The sequence below is a fragment of the Mixophyes fleayi genome, chromosome 7 (genome assembly GCF_038048845.1).
Source record: "Mixophyes fleayi isolate aMixFle1 chromosome 7, aMixFle1.hap1, whole genome shotgun sequence".
In the NCBI taxonomy this organism is placed as follows: domain Eukaryota; kingdom Metazoa; phylum Chordata; class Amphibia; order Anura; family Limnodynastidae; genus Mixophyes; species Mixophyes fleayi.
Window position 1 is genome coordinate 93,725,884 of NC_134408.1, and position 16,330 is coordinate 93,742,213.

Below are 16,330 nucleotides of genomic sequence, written 5' to 3' on the forward strand. Positions count from 1 at the left end.
CGTCAGTTCAAAAAAAAAAAAAAAAAAGGAGAGGCTTGGTCGAGACTGCGGCCATATTTATCATGGGCAAAACAACCATATATAATCTGTTGCGTAAAAGAAATCGGGGTAGTCATGTACACATACTCATTAAATTAAGGTAATAAGTATATAAACATTATGAAGACGTTTAATGTACACATGTTTATAATATTTTCTTTTAAAGTATTGGCAGACAAGGGACGTTCCAGAAAACAACATGGACTCTTGGCTCAATTAGATGACGTGAAATGGGGATCAGCTGGGCTCTACAGCAGATATCGTACTCTATGGGCTGGATAGTGTCTCCCTGGGCTATATAGAGAGGTTTAGAGCAGGTCAGCAACGCAGGAAGTTGTAATTATAAGGGATTACCTTACAATACAAAGCGAGACGAGCAGCAATACAAATATATCGGCGATACACCACGCTCTTCTCCCCCAAAACGGCTACATAAGGCGAGTTAGTAGTATTAAATTTAGAGATTAACAGGGACTCTTATCGCCGTAACTTTTAAGACGCTCCTTTTACAGAGGGACACGATTAAAGTGCACGCATATTATTCCCATCTAGTTGTAAATGTGCACAGAGAAGATCTAACATTTCTTATAGTGAAGATAATAATAGTGAACAACAATCTAAGTAAATTGCACAATTGAGGATATATGTACATAATCTGTGTTTGGTAGACACACTAGGATTCTATAAAGGAAATCTATCTTGGCCAACATAGTCACATAAATATAGGATGAAGTAACCCTGTGTTTTAATCACAGTGTTATGAATTCTACTCTCCTTACTTGTGCTTATTACACAAGTATTGTACATATATCTATCTATAAAAAAAAATTCAATATAAGACCTATATATTAATAGCGGTGTAAAGCAGTAACATTTGTGCAAATGGCTAAATGTAATATCTTTGATCATAGAATTAGTTTTCACTTTTTATAGAATAATGTTTACTCCTTGTACTTTAAACAAGCGGAACTACTTATTAAACCTCCTTTGCATCTAGGAACCTGGGTGGACCCATGAAAAATCCACCACTTCATAATTTAATTCAATGTCTTGTCTGGTAAGTTTAATTAGAATGATGTGTGTATATAAATTGTTAAGCGACTTTGATGCCAAAACAGGCCTTGGTTGAAAATGTGTATTGAATCTACTGCCTCTTTTGGGATCTCTTTAATGTGCCACAGTAAGTGGAAGATTTGTGAGTGAGGAATATTCTGTGTATTAATAAGGTGTATGCACAGTTAGTCAGAGCTGCAAAAAAAAAAAAAATAATCAGAAAATTAGCTGCTTCAGAACCAACCAGGAGTTGTTACAACTGGAGCTTCAGGAAGATGAAAACGGTGCGCCAGTTATGTGCATTCCAGCAAGGAAGTGGGAGACCACTTTCAGAAAACTTCCTTTCCATTTTTGTAAAGCACTACTTGAAATGCCATCTCTTATTTAATCTAATGCTGTTCCTCCATATTACTAAGACACTAGTTTTTTAAAAATATTATTTTATCTTCCTGGGAATTTACAGCAACAATTATTAGAACGGTAGTATTCTCACATCTATATGTGCATAGGTTAATTCCCCATCCCTTACAAAAAATAAAATAAGACTAGATCCACCCCTGTCTGCACTTCACTCTTAAGACTGGTCGCTGATTGGACCAAGGGCTGCATTGGTGAATGGAAAGTGATAACCAGATATCAATGTATCAGTACAGCCTTGCTTTTGAACCTGTCATTTATTGAAAAACCTTAGTGTAAACATGAAGCAAACTGAAAGTGCAATGTTGTCACTACAGGACTGTTCCTGCCTGAGACGGACTCCTGTGAAATCAATAAGCCAAAGTAAGGAGTCTACTGCCAGCATCTATCCACACTGGGTGAGAAACAATCTTAAGTGTTATCTTCAGAAGTTCATTAAAGGGGAATTTTGACCTGGAGATAAAATTAAAACCTTTTAGATTTCAGTAACACATCTCAGTATCCAATGATTAATAATTGTGCAACATTGCATTAAACACTGTGTTTTATAAATGTGACCGGTCTGAATATTTTCTTTCTGTGTCTAAGCCAGTGCTAAGCTTCACAAGAGATTTTGTTCTGGAATATGTATCATGTGACAACAGCTCAAAACAAAAAACACTCTGTTTTTACTTTGCATATGGTGTTCTATCCCCACAGTGAATCAATATTCGCATGCTACTATGACGCGTATTTACTTGCTGGGGGCTGATGCCACTAAGGCTGGCTACACACTACAAGTTTTTCAGCCAACTATTGGGTCAATCGAGCGATAAACATCCTTATGGGCCAATATCGCATTAGTGTGTATACTTACACTATGAACGATAGTCGTTCCAAAGTACCGATTGTCATTTTATTTGATTGTTCAGCAGAATTATAAATCTTTTCCAATGTTGCTCCAATCCTGCAGTGTGTATGCACTCACGATCAGGATCTCCATAGAGTTTAGAGTCATGATCTTTTCAGCCGATGGTTATAACAATTGATGGTTATGATACTCCTCTGAGGTTAAATCTTTTAAAACACATGTAGTGTGTACCCATAAATCTGCATGCTGATCGGGACGTCTTTTTTGTTTTTTGTAAGTCGTAGTGTGTACCCAGCCTAATCTAGAATACATAAATTGATACTCACACAAGAGTTTTCTCTTCTCTGTACTATTTGTTTATTAAGTACCTTTTATTAATAACAGTTTATCTTGAACAATGTTACAAAAATTCTTGAAAGGTATATCAGCGAGATAGTGTACACACACACATATTATTTATATATATATATATATATTGTATATATATATATATAATGTATATGTGTGTAACAGAACATGTAGTTATATAACAGAATATACAACACTCTCACAGTGCCTTTTAGGTACAAATTTAACTCCGTGCTAACCTAGTACCATGAAGATGTTGTTTTTATTTTTGAACTATATAAACAAAGAAGAAGAAAAGAGAGGGGGATAGGAAAGGGAGAAGGAGTTCACACTTTTAGCAAGAAAAAGTAGTCTGATCTGATAGTTCCAGTCAAGAATTGGTCTCTGTTAGAATTGGAGCAGGGGTTGATTGTGGTATGAAGCCCATGGAGACCAGACCTTAAGAAAAGACACGGAGGAGCCCCTCAGCACACTGGTGATGTACTGCATCAGGTAGGTATGCCAAACCTGACCACAGACTATCCTCTGTGCTATTTTGTTGTTGTCCACATCAATATTCAGATGGTCACCTAACCTTCATCAGGACGTCATAAACCTAAGAAAAAATGTTACAGAACTGCACATAAATCACAGTTGTACAACACCCCAGCTATGGTTTTGTCTGTGCATAAAAGGTGTTTTTAAATTAAATAGCTTTGTATGGGGGGGGGGGCTTTAAAGATGGCAATGGTACAGATAAATGAAAATAGTGCTGGGTCACATACCCTATTACTGTGTTTGTATACAAAGAAAGCATATCCAAAGTAACTGTTCTAAATAGTTGTAGGTTTTGAAATTGATGTAAAAATGTGTCCCAAAACTTAGACAATACTTTCAGACATAACTATTGTTGTCTCAAGTTAGACTAGGGGGTTTAAAAAAATAACATTACTGATAAGTTACATAGCAATCTTTTTTTTTTATGTAGGTATTCAATTATTTCAGATTCTTTTTAATGTATTTTTATTTTTATTATTATTGTAATACTTGGACTATGTGTATTGTTATATTGCTTGTTTATATATGTGGTGTATACATGAAATTGTACTAACCTTTTCTCTTTATTATTGGCAGGCAGGTGAGCTGCCTCAGTGCTGGATTTCTCCTGTCCCAGGAGGGAATGAAATGCCAGTACGATCCCATGTAGCCTCCAGCTATGAGCTCCAAGAGGAACTTGGTATGTTGTTTTCTTACTTTATACTCTGCCATATGTCAGATCACCGTTTTGCACAACAACCTTTAGTTTAAAATAAAAGCAATATTTTATGTTGTGTAAACACCTATATAAGAGTGTGCACTCGCACCCAGACACTGACTAGGTTTCCAGCATTTCACGCTACTAATCAGCAGAGAAAGGCACAAAGAAGCGGCTCAGTCAGCAAGCTTCTCGTGTTTTGTCACCTTCCTTAAAAACTGCCAAGCAGGCAACAGTGTAGATTTTAACTGGCACCTTAGAAATGAGTGCTCATCATTTCACTTCACTTATAAGTCGCAAATTAATTTGAGAACATTTTCATGATTGTAAATTTGTTTGGCATGTTTCTATTCAAGTTTCTACACAGTCATATTATGAATAAAAATTCTATTTAAAGATGCATTAGTTAACTACTATGATCTACTGCACACACTATACAAATAATTTGCACTTAAACAGATTTTGTTAAGAGCTGAAAAATGTGGTGGTTGAGCAGATGAGACTTTTGTTTAATAGACAAGTTATAACCATTCTTTCCACTAGTTAATTGCATTCTCATTATCACAGGGAAAGGCTTCAACAATTTAACTACAATCTACCTCGCTCGACATACTCCCACAGGAACCCTAGTAACAGTACGAGTGACAGATCTGGATGACTGTTCTGATGAACACATCAAATTCTTACAGGTGGCACACGGAAACATGTTGTATTTTTGCTATGCTGCACCCACAACACCTTTTTAAAGTGTACCTATGATGTAGTTTTGAAAGATTTAACATTACTAGTACAGCATTTTATAAATGTATATTGCACCAAATCACACATAACAAGCTAAAACAAATTGTTGTGAACAAAATGGCTATAAAGTCATGTTTATCCCTCTATTATAAACACCTAGGCATTATTTAAAATAGCTGCAGGTGTAGGCAAAAATTTCTGTGACACCGATCTCATGTGAAGACTCAGAGCCAATGTATTGAAAGCTGGCTCCTGATGTCACTGGTTGTTTTACAGGAGCACAGTGAGCATGCTCTTGCCAGTATGTGGGATGTTCATACTCTCATTATTGCCCATGACTACACCTAGCTGCTCTGAGGACTGCTAACTTCATGCTGGCATGTAGAAGGTGAAAATAGAAGAATCTATACAGCTGTAACACACTGTAAATATAAATATGTCTAGCTATGTGCAGTCTGCTCAGATACTTGTTTACTGTGGGGTGGTGTGTAGGTGATCATTGATGCACTTACAATATACTTCTAATTGTATTGCAGAATGAAGTGGTTATGTCACCATTTTTCCGGCATCCTAACATTATGTTCTCTTGGAAGATGTTTACTGTTGGGACCTGGCTTTGGGTTATTAGTCCTTTCATGGCATACGGTGAGTACATTACTTTTTTACATTACAGTCGAAATTCCACACTCTTAGTAGACCTCTTTGGTGTTTAGCTGAATGTAAATTTAACACTTGTAAAAAAAGCCACATTGCTCAGTGAGACACATCAAGGGCTTGCTCACATCTTTTCATTTTTATTCTTTCTTTCATGCAACTCATAAAAATATAAACTATATTCTTTAGATACTTATCATGCAGTCACACATTAGAGCCATATGCAAAAATATAGCAGAGGTTAATTGTCCTACGCACAAAAGAATCAAAGTAAGAATTAGTTTCCATGTGCGTGCAATACAGTTATCCACACGTGAATGTGATTAACCCCTTAAAGGGTCTGTCTTTTACATTGTAGTTCTCCCCCACCCGCACTCATTGCCATCTAATAGTTAGGAGAATAACTGAGCCATGGGTAATTGGAGGTGTAAGGGAACTTTGTGGTAAAGGTGACACTTGAATGGTTGCAGAAAACCCAGTGACAAAATTAAGGTGATAATTTGGGAGGGACCCCCACATGACTTTTTGGGGCATATTCAATTAGCCGCGGAGTGCCTCTGTAATGGTCACACCGCTGCAATGGCACATCGGGGATTTCTCTTCGCCTCCTATAGGTGAGCGAGGAAAAATCCTCGATGTTGGGGTACTGGAGTACCTGAAAATATGTTTGACAGAACATCACGGCTAATTGAATACTCAACTTTATTACATGGTTTTCTCTTTTAATTTTATTTAGTGTTGTTTCTGATTGGATCAGCATAGTGCGAGCATGGATTACACTGCATTGTCTATTGAAGGTGTGAAAGATTGATGTGCAGTGCAGAATTCTTAATTCCATAGGTTCTGCTAACAGCCTCTTGAAGACCTATTACCCTGAAGGCATGAGTGAAGTTTTAATAGGAAACATTTTATATGGAACATTAAAAGGACTAAACTATCTGCATCAAAATGGATATATTCACAGGTAGGATGGACAGCAAACAATTGGTTTATATTTATACAATTACACTTTTTTTATATTTCTTGTGCTCTGTTCTAGGAGTGTGAAAGGGAGTCACATCCTGATCTCAGATGAAGGTCTTGTTTCACTATCTGCACTTGGCCATCTCTACAGCATGATTAGGAGTAAAAGAGCTAAGGTGGCATATGATTTTCCTAATTTTAGCACTGCAATGCTTCCGTGGTTGAGTCCTGAATTACTGAGACAGGTCAGTACATGTACTGTATCTACATTACTCCACTTTGAATGCAGTACTAGAAATTTACATTGTGATTAAATGACTACGACTAGTTTACCAAAGACTATCTGATGAATGTACAGGGGCGGGCTGGGCCGGACAGAAAGAAAATTAATGTGAATCCCAGTAGATTGTTATAGCCCTAACTTGTACTCAACCATTTTCAATTTATGATGCTGCATGCCAGGTTTATTAAAATCCAGCCCCTGAATTCCGGTTACAGTTCCCGTTAAATGAGCAATAGACGATAAAATTAATTGGTCCATTCATATTTTTTAAAGTTGGTTGTTGGAAATTTGTCCCAAATGTCATTCTCCTCATGTCTGCAATGAGATGGAAGCCAATTCGGCCCAGGAGTGTAAGTATTGTGATTGCAGAAGCCAGTAGTTCACACATGTTATTTGTTGTATTATGTTTTTAAGTTACTTCTAATGAAAAGAAAAAATGCTCTTGAATGATTGTTAAGTACACACCCCATGTGTTCTTTCCAAAGTGCAAGAATACTGTCAAGATTAGTACCTTACATTTCAAGCTGAATAATGTGAAAAATAGCACTGAGAGGGTAACTCCACTCAAAATGTAAAATTTAATTCTTGCGTGGTGTTCATTAAGATATGATAAACCACAGAGCTCTACTTACCTTTTGGTGCAATGATTCTCTGATAAAGCAGGTTCCCCTGAAGGCAGCAATAGTGCAGTGATCCTCTGATCCAGCAGGTGGTCCAGTGATGAACTTCTCTCCCCCTAAGAACAGCTTCTTTTAAAAACACAGTAGTGTTGTTGCCACACTTCTGTGGACTTCCCATTCGCATGAATAATATTGTATTGAACCTATAACCAGGGGCGGATTGGGAACTTGAAGTGGCCCTGGAAAAATTATGGGCAGGACCAAATCAAATGTAGGTGGGATCAACACAAATGTAGGTGGGATTTAGAACTACTGAAATTTGGTTGTAGTAACATTTAGGAAAACCTAGATGTGATAACTTAATACACAGTGGGTCATAAAGATACATAAATCCTTTTGCCTGATCTGCGACTGGTTTATACCTCTGTGCTCAAACTTGTTTAGTTGCCTACTAACATATCCTTCCAATATTCCCTTCATAAAAACATATCTGACTTTGTTTAATAAGTTTACCTATTATGAAACATGTTGGCACAATCGTATCTGATCAGTCTGCAGGGCAGCATATGAGCTCCTCACTGCATTGTTAAATCTTTCCCTGACATCATGAGCTGTAAACTACCAGTCAAATATCTTTTTAATATATAAAAATATGTACTGTGTGTTTAAAAAAATGCATTAAAAATAATCCTTACAATAAATGGCTATCCAGTGCGATCACCACAAAGGTGTTAAAGGTGCTTCAAGCATCTGCAAGAAAACTCTTCTTTTGTAAAAATTGTGTTTAACCCCTAAATGTGAGCTGTGTTTGGGGGTGTTTCAATTAATAACAGTGCAAGGAGGGTTGGCAGACAACGGCATAAGTAAAAGGGAGAGCTATTTCAAGGGTTTGCTGGTAATATACTAAGTGGAAAGGAGGAAGGATTAATAATATTGTCAGTGCAATAGGGGCTGGCCATATGTTCAACAAAGTTATCTGAGAATGGGACCAATTCAAGGTAGAATGCAGGCAATGGAATCAATACAAGAACCACTTTAGTATCACCAGAACTGGAATAAGGCTCTGGGGGAACTGTGACACTTAAGAGAGGGGGGTTATCATTTTAGTTACGTTTTAGACAAATACACAGGCAAAACTGTGTGCACTGTTAGGTGTACGCAGCTCTGCATTCACCAGCAGTACTGTGTGAAGTGGGACATACCTCCCAACTGTCCTTGCTGTATGATCAAATCCTGACTAAGCGAGTCAGTCATCCAAATTCAAAGCTGTCTCATCAGATTTAGGATAGTTGCCACACTGTCCTGCTCTCTCCTACCTGTTCTTGTCACTTTCACATTTCGTGTGTGGCTGCTGGTTTCTTTACATCAGTTGCTGTTTGTCTGGGTCCTGGAATGTTGGAGGCCCTATTTTGGGATAAAAAAAATGGGTACATGTAATGTAGAAAACTCCAACATCCCCGGAATTAAATCTATAGCACCCACTTTTAATAATTAGGTCCCCTTATAATAATAGCACACACATTGGATTAATAGATTTATTTATGTTCCTCCAACCAGCCATGAAAATTAAATTAATAGTATTCCCATTTAATAAATAAACCCATTTTCCTCCCTCCAAACAGCCCCAGCAATAAATTAATAGTATTTATGTGTAATATAACCATTTCCCACGACCATCCTCGGCAATAAAAAATTAATATTCACATTTAATAGCCTTACATTCAATTATTAGCCCCAAACCACCCCAGCATTAAATTTAAGGTCCCGTCAGCCCTTAAATTAATAGGCCACAGTATTACGTTAAATAGCTCCAATAAATTAAATTGCCCCACCATCACCCCGCAAATAAAATAGCACCCATTAAATAATTAGCCCCTTGCTAAACTCCACCATTAAATTAATAGCCTACCTCCCACCCAGACAATCCCTTCCCTCATATTACACAATATATTAAGACCTCCCCATTCCCTCACACATAATAGCAGCCCCCCTCCATACATTACTCCTGGTGCTGCAGACTCCTGTCACTGAACACATAGGACAGCAGCTGTCATGTGACACATCCCATGTGACCTCTGTACAGAGGCTGCAGCAAGCAACAGAGGTAGGGAGAGGAATCATTAGATCCCTAGCCAGATTAAGGAAGGTGGCTGGTCCCTGAGGAGGGGCCAGCCACCTATTAACACGCTGCCCCCCCCCCCCCCCCTCCCTCTTGCTGGCATCCGGTCCGGGGGAGGGGTGCTACAAGTAAGTGATTTTGTTATTTCTATTTATTTATGTATTTATTTATTTTGAAAGCTAAAAAACTACATTCAGCGGCCTACTGGGAAAAGTCCCGGTTGGTTCAATGGCCAGTCCGGCCCTGCCTATAACAATTTCCCAAACACTGCAATAAAACACACATTCTGTACTCCTTACACAGTTTACTAAACTTGTAATGATTCCCCTACACTTAAACTGATTAACAAATCATTGAATATACCTTCCATTTTCTCCTGTTAGTCCCATTTCCCTGCTTATTACCAGGTAGAAATGCTGGGAAGCAGTTTTCCACTAAAATCATTGGAGCCTTTGGGGTGGACCCAGAGAATCCCCACACTGTAGAGTAAGTTGAATTCTGTAGTTTGATATATTGGTGATCTAAATTTTAAATTATGGATCAAATTCCTCTAGCAATAATTTTATTTTGTATGACCCTGTCTGTCATCTACTGCAAAATTAGAGTATGGTGATGGGAAATTTCCAGCAAAGTCCTTCACTGTGTCATATTTTACTATCAGATGTGAAGACATGTAACATTTAGTATTACTAGAATTATGTACAGTGGCAACATGACCAGTTTCTCTCTCCTACCACTGGGGGACACTGCAAGACATTGGGGTATAGTAGTGGGATTGGGAGTTTGCGCACTAAAACTATGATTTTTCCTCCCCTCCTCTGCTATGCCCCTCCTCTCCAGTAGATACCTCAGGGTTTTTTTTAGTGCCTTAGGAGTTAGGCCAGTTTGGTATAGGCTCCTGCCTATACTTTAGTGATAGTTTGTCACGTTTTTATTTTATTTTTTCTCAGTGGTGCTTCGCGGGGATCGATCCTAAGTCCCAGAGAGAGTGAATGGTCCTGGGCTTTCTTCACCCTGATCCCCGCGCAAGGTAAGAAGTGGCTGATGCCCGGGTCTTCCTTTCACCTGTCTTGCCGGCAGTTCATCCCCTAGAAACGAGCTATTAGCTGTTGCTAACGCCATTAGGACTTTAGGTGCCCACGGAGGTAGTCCTCTTTTAGCGGGCCACGGAGATAGGTCGCGCGGGGGAGATCAAGGATCCATCTCTCCCCGCCGACGGACTAGCCGGCAAGCCCCCTCCTCCATACCCCCACCTCCCCTGACAACGAGCAGCGGGGGTCCGTTACCGCTCCCTCTATTATTGAGAGCGGCGCTGCATGAGGAGGGCAGAGATCACACGCGCTAGCCTGGGCACTGTAACATAGCGTGTTGTTGAGCAGTTACCGACAGCCATAATATAGATGAGCTGTTTGGTAGCTTAGAGAGGAGCAGACATTTTTTTGATGAGGGCGGACCTGGAGGAGGACCCTCGTTTCCCGCACTTCTCAGGATCCAGCACAGCGGAGCCGCCATTTTAAGCTCATATCGAGTAGCTGCATGTCGCTTCTCTCCTCTCATTTACCTCTACTGTGACTGGTATCGTTAAATCCTGTGTTTGTGTACAAAAACATTTTAAACATTCATGGTTGATTGTTCTGCCTAGCGGGAGAGGTTAAAAGTTACTTTGGGGCTAATTTGTACCCGGGTATATAGATCTGGCTACAAATTGTGTATTGCTGTATTCTGACATTAACTGTTTAGACAATAATCATTTATCTGTCTAGTTATAATCAGTTTATACTGTATTTAACCAGTGATGTCTAACAAGAAGTCCTCTGACAGGGGATCCTCTGGAGGGTCTGCATTGTATTTTACTTGTGCCATGTGTAAAGTAAAACTCTCTAAAGGACAGCATGACAAAGGTGCCCTTTTGCGCTGCTTGTGAGGCCGGATCTCAGGAGCGTCCCGCCCCAGTTCAGACACCGGTAGCCATGGAAGAGCTGCCTTGGTTTAAGTCCTTTGCTGCAACCATGGAAAAGTTTACTACGGTGATGTTACAGGCTGCAGAGGTACGTCAAAATGCTGTTGCAGACTCTCAGGTATCTCTCTCTGCAGGGCAGAGCTCCACACATGTTGTAGTTGGGGGGAGGGGGGTGATCAGTTGGAAAGTGCAGGCACATCCTCACAGAGTTCTCTGAGAGTGATGATCGCCTACTTGCGGTCTCCCACAGAGCAAGAAGGGCTTCACTGGATGTAAACCAGGGTCGTAGCCCAGGCTCAGATATCCCTTCAGATGAGGATGGGGATTTAGACTTGGATACTCAGGAGGAAGATTCTCTGAGTATTATGACCACCTCGGTGGGTAATATTGAAAGTCTGGTGTTGGGTATTAGGCATAGCCTTGGTTTTGCTGACCCTACACCCTCGGCTCCCTCAGGTTTCTCCATTTTTAAAAGGACTAAATCTCAGGTTATGTCTTTTCCACCGTCATCAGAGATGGTGCAGATTGTGACGGACGATTGGTTAAATCCAGGAAAACAGTTCGTTATGCCGGGATTTAAGAGGTTTTTACCCTCTTTCAGCAGAGGATTGTATTAAATAGGAGGTGTCTCCTAAGGTGGACAGACCGATTATCAGGTTGTCCTCTTCCTCTGCCATTCCTACCCAGGAGAGAGTATCTCTCAAAGACTCTACCGACAAAAAGTGTGACAATGCTCTCCGGTCCGCATATGTTGCTTCCGGTAGCTTGTTTAGACCCACTATGGCAATTGCATGGGCAAATAAGGCGGTGCAGATATGGGCGGAGCAGTTGATCTCGGCCATTCAGAGTAAGGCTCCGCTACCTGATCTCCTTGTTCTCGCTGACCACATTCAGGAGATGGCGGATTATATGGGACAGGCATCCATGGACGCAGTAGCAGTCAATGCCAGAATTGGCGGCTTTATTATGGCGTCATGACGTTCCCTATGGTTACGTTCGTGGACGACGGATGCTGAATCAAAGAGGTCCTTGGAAATCCTGCCTTTTGCAAGTCTCTCAGGTTGGGGAGGAGTCACAGGACCGTTAAGGTTTCAGGGACTCTGGTCTCCCTAGGAGTCAGCTCTTCCCATAAACGTATTGGAGCTGAGAGCAGTTCACAAGACTCTGTTAAAAGCTCAGGCGTTTCTGAAAGGAAAACACCTTCAGATAGTCAGACAATGCCACGGCCGTGGCTTACTTAAATCATCAAGGAGGAACTCGCAGCAAGGCAGCCATGCAAGAGGCTGCCAATATTCTAATCTGGGCAGAACATCATGTACCCCAGATTTCGGCTGTATATATCCTGGGAGTGGACAACTGGGAAGCCGATTTCCTCAGCAGGGAGAAAGTTCATCCGGGGGAGTGGTCCCTGTGCAAAGAGGTCTTCGCTCTTCTTGTTCAGGGATGGGGTCTACCAGAAATAGACCTCATGGCTTCCAGACTGAATTGTCAGGTCCCTCGGTATTGTGCAAAGTCCCGGGACCCTCTAGCATACGCAGCAGACGCCATGGCGATTTCGTGGCAATTCAGGCTGGTGTATCTGTTCCCACCATTTCTCGCGTTCTGAAAAAGCTGAAAAGAGAACACGTTCAAGCGATCTTAGTAGCTCCTTATTGGCCTCGCAGGGCGTGGTTCTCAGACATCCTAGGAATGTCAGCAGATCAGCCGTTTCGTCTGCCCATGCTCGTTCAGAGCCCCCTTCACCACCACAAATTAGATCAGCTGGCTTTGACGGCGTGGCTACTGAATCCTTAGTTCTCAAGGCTAAGGGTTTTTCGTCACGGGTTATTGCCACCATGATTAGGGCAAGAAAGTCATCTTCGGCTATTTATCACAGGGTCTGGAAGACTTATATACTCTGGTCTGAATCCAAAGGTTTCCATACTTCCAGGTTTAGCCTGTCTAGGCTGTTGGCTTTTTTGCAGGAGGGCCTGGATAAGGGACTCAGACTGGGTTCCCTTAAAGTTCAGGTGTTTTGCGCTGTCAATTTATTTTCAGCGAAGACTGGCGCCTCTGAGTGACGTTCAGACCTTTTTACAAGGGGACCTTCATATTCAGCCCCCATTTTCTCATCCGGTAGTACCTTGGGACTTAAATTTAGTGCTGAGGGCTCTTTGTCTTCCTCCATTCGAACCCCTTCAGACTGCGGAATTGCACCATCTTTCTTGGAAGACGGTTTTACTTCTAGCTATATCCTCAGCTAGGAGAGTGTCAGAATTGGCAGCGCTCTGTTGTAGCTCTCCATTTCTGGTGTTTCATGAAGATAGAGCGCTGTTACGTACTAAACCTTCCTTTGTTCCAAAGGTAGTGTCTGGGTTCCATCTTAACCAGGAGATTGTGGTTCCGGCATTTTGTCCGGATTTGTCTTCTTCAACTGACTCTGTCGATTACGATCTTCATCTGCTGGATGTGGTTAGGGCTCTCCGGTGCTATGTGGACCGCACAGCCTCAATTCGCAAAACAAAAGATCTGTTTGTTTTATACAATGTTAAGAAGCGTGGTTGACCGGCATCAAAACAGACTTGCTCGGGGGATCACTTCCACTATTAGTCTGGCTTTTGTCCGAGCATCTCGGCCAGGGCCTAAGCTCATTCGCTTAGGGCTCACTCGACCAGGGCTGTTGGTGCGTCCTGGGCGGCGCGCCATGGTGCTTCAGCTGAACAACTGTGCAAAGCGGCCACTTGGACGTCTGTTCATACTTTTGTAAAGTTTTACAGATTGCAGGCTTTCGCATCTTCTGATGCGAGCTTTGGCAGGAAAGTATTGTGTGCACCCGCTCCAGAGCATTCCCTCCCATAGAGGCTGCTTTGGTATGTCCCCAATGTCTGGCAGTGTCCCCCAGTGGTAGGAGAGAGAAAAGAGGATTTTTACTTACCGTAAAATCTATTTCTCTTTCTCCACTGGGGGACACTGCGCTCCCTCCCTTGCTCTGTAGACGATCTGATTATGAATGTTTTTGATTTACATTCTTCTGCCCTGTGGGCAGCTCCTTATAGTACACTTGGTTAGTCAAAACTGAGGTATCTAGGAGAGGAGGGGCATAGCAGAGGAGGGGAGTAAAAATCAAAGAGTTTTTAGTGCCTAAACTCCCAATCCCACTACTATACCCCCAATGTCTGGCAGTGTCCCCCAGTGGTAGGAGAGAGAAAAGAGGATTTTTACTTACCGTAAAATCTATTTCTCTTTCTCCACTGGGGGACACTGCGCTCCCTCCCTTGCTCTGTAGACGATCTGATTATGAATGTTTTTGATTTAAATTCTTTTGCCCTTTGGGCAGCTCCTTATAGTACACTTGGTTAGTCAAAACTGAGGTATCTAGGAGAGGAGGGGCATAGCAGAGGAGGGGAGTAAAAATCATAGAGTTTTTAGTGCCTAAACTCACAATCCCACTACTATACCCCAATGTCTGGCAGTGTCCCCCAATGGAGAAAGAGAAATAGATTTTACGGTAAGTAAAAATCCTCTTTTTACACAATTCACACTACATGTACACCTACATTTTAAACACCTGCCTTTAGACGAAAGTGAAGTGTTACAGAACACCCAAGATCTCAACTATTCTCCAGACATTCGCATGGACTGCATATTATGATTTGTGTATGTACGTCCATACAGACGTAAGTAGAATTAGCAAGAGGTCTAAACTAGATCACTGGGAATGCTGGCTAGCGCATTGTGTATTTTTAGTTTCTTAAAATAGATTTCAGCCCGCTTGCAAGTGATCAGTTGACATGATCTTATATATCGCGCACATTTTGGCATAAGTGTGAAAATACATTGTTGTTACTCAATAACTGCTCTAGTGTATCTGGATGTATTACAAATAATATATTGTTTTTATTAATAAGGACCTCTATGGGTACAATGTGAAATCAGACATCTACAGCCTTGGAATCACTGCCTGTGAATTAGCTACTGGGCGTGTGCCATTCATGGACATGCACCGCACTCAGGTGAGTGATTTCCGTTTCCATTAGGGTCCATGTTACTTTGATGTCATGTGCTCTCCTGCATGTTGTCGGGAGCAAATTCTTTTCTCAGACACCCATTGTGGGACACCGGGTAGATTGTGGTGTAGTGTAGGATCCAGGCACTTTAAATCATCTTAACAGTTGTTCATTGCTCCTCCCCCTCTATACTCCTCTCCTGTAAGGTCCAGTTTAGCTTATTGCAGGCTCGCTCTTTATCTGATTGTGTGCTGCTTCTGTCCTGTATTATTTTATTTCTTCCATCTGTGTCTCATGTCAGGGGGAGATCCTCGAGGGCTAAGACCTGGTTAACTTTTATGACAAGGTTTACCTGTGCCGGATGCAACTCAAAATTGCTTTCTGGACAACTAGGTGCGGACTCTTGGTGCGCAGCCTGCCAGTTTAAGGATTGGGTGCCGTGTGCACCTGGAGGCTCTGGTTCTGACTTAATGAACCTGCCTGGGCTAGGTCTCTAGCCAATTCTATTGCTGAGCTTGCTCCGCCTGCCCATTCCCTGGAGGGAGATCTTTCACAGGTTCCCTCTGGTTCCACTGGGAGTTTGACAGATTCAGTGTTTGAGGCACCAGGCCAGAGTCCCGTGGCAGCATTTTAGAGGAACAGACATGGGGCAGAAGTCTGGCGACTTTCCCTCCCTCCAAACAGCCCCAACAATAAATTAAATAGCATTTACGTTAAATGTAATAATTTCCCACAACCATCCACGGCATTAAATAATTCATATTCACATTTAAAAAATAGCCCTCCTCCCCAAAATCAGCCCCACATTTAATTAATATCCTCAAACCACCCCAGCCATTAAATTAAAGGTCCCGTCACCTAACCTTAAATTAATAGGTCCCACTATAAAATTAAATAGCCCCACAAATAAAATAGCATCCAATAAATAATTATCCCCCACATGCACTCCACCATTAAATAGCCTACCTACCACACTATATTAAGACCCCCCTGATTCTTCCCTCATACACTATATTAACATAGTGGCCCCCACTCACGCACACACTGTATAACATACATAGTG

General features: G+C 41.3%; 1 protein-coding gene across 2 annotated transcripts in view; it reads left to right on the forward strand.

Annotated features, from left to right (window-relative positions):
- Window positions 1-252: 252 nt before the first annotated feature.
- STRADB (STE20 related adaptor beta) overlaps window positions 253-16,330 on the forward strand; it is a 36,098-nt gene continuing 20,020 nt past the window's right edge. The window contains exons 1-9 of one of the 2 annotated variants that reach the window (XM_075180129.1): window positions 253-356; window positions 1,037-1,096; window positions 1,827-1,907; window positions 3,821-3,923; window positions 4,509-4,630; window positions 5,219-5,327; window positions 6,177-6,300; window positions 6,376-6,544; window positions 15,169-15,273. In XM_075180129.1, the coding sequence (XP_075036230.1) occupies window positions 1,085-1,096; window positions 1,827-1,907; window positions 3,821-3,923; window positions 4,509-4,630; window positions 5,219-5,327; window positions 6,177-6,300; window positions 6,376-6,544; window positions 15,169-15,273 (825 nt within the window). In that variant the 5' untranslated portion in view covers window positions 253-356; window positions 1,037-1,084. Of the gene's footprint in view, window positions 357-404; window positions 477-1,036; window positions 1,097-1,826; window positions 1,908-3,820; window positions 3,924-4,508; window positions 4,631-5,218; window positions 5,328-6,176; window positions 6,301-6,375; window positions 6,545-15,168; window positions 15,274-16,330 lie in introns of those variants that run through there. The other variant, XM_075180130.1, reaches the window with a different exon arrangement.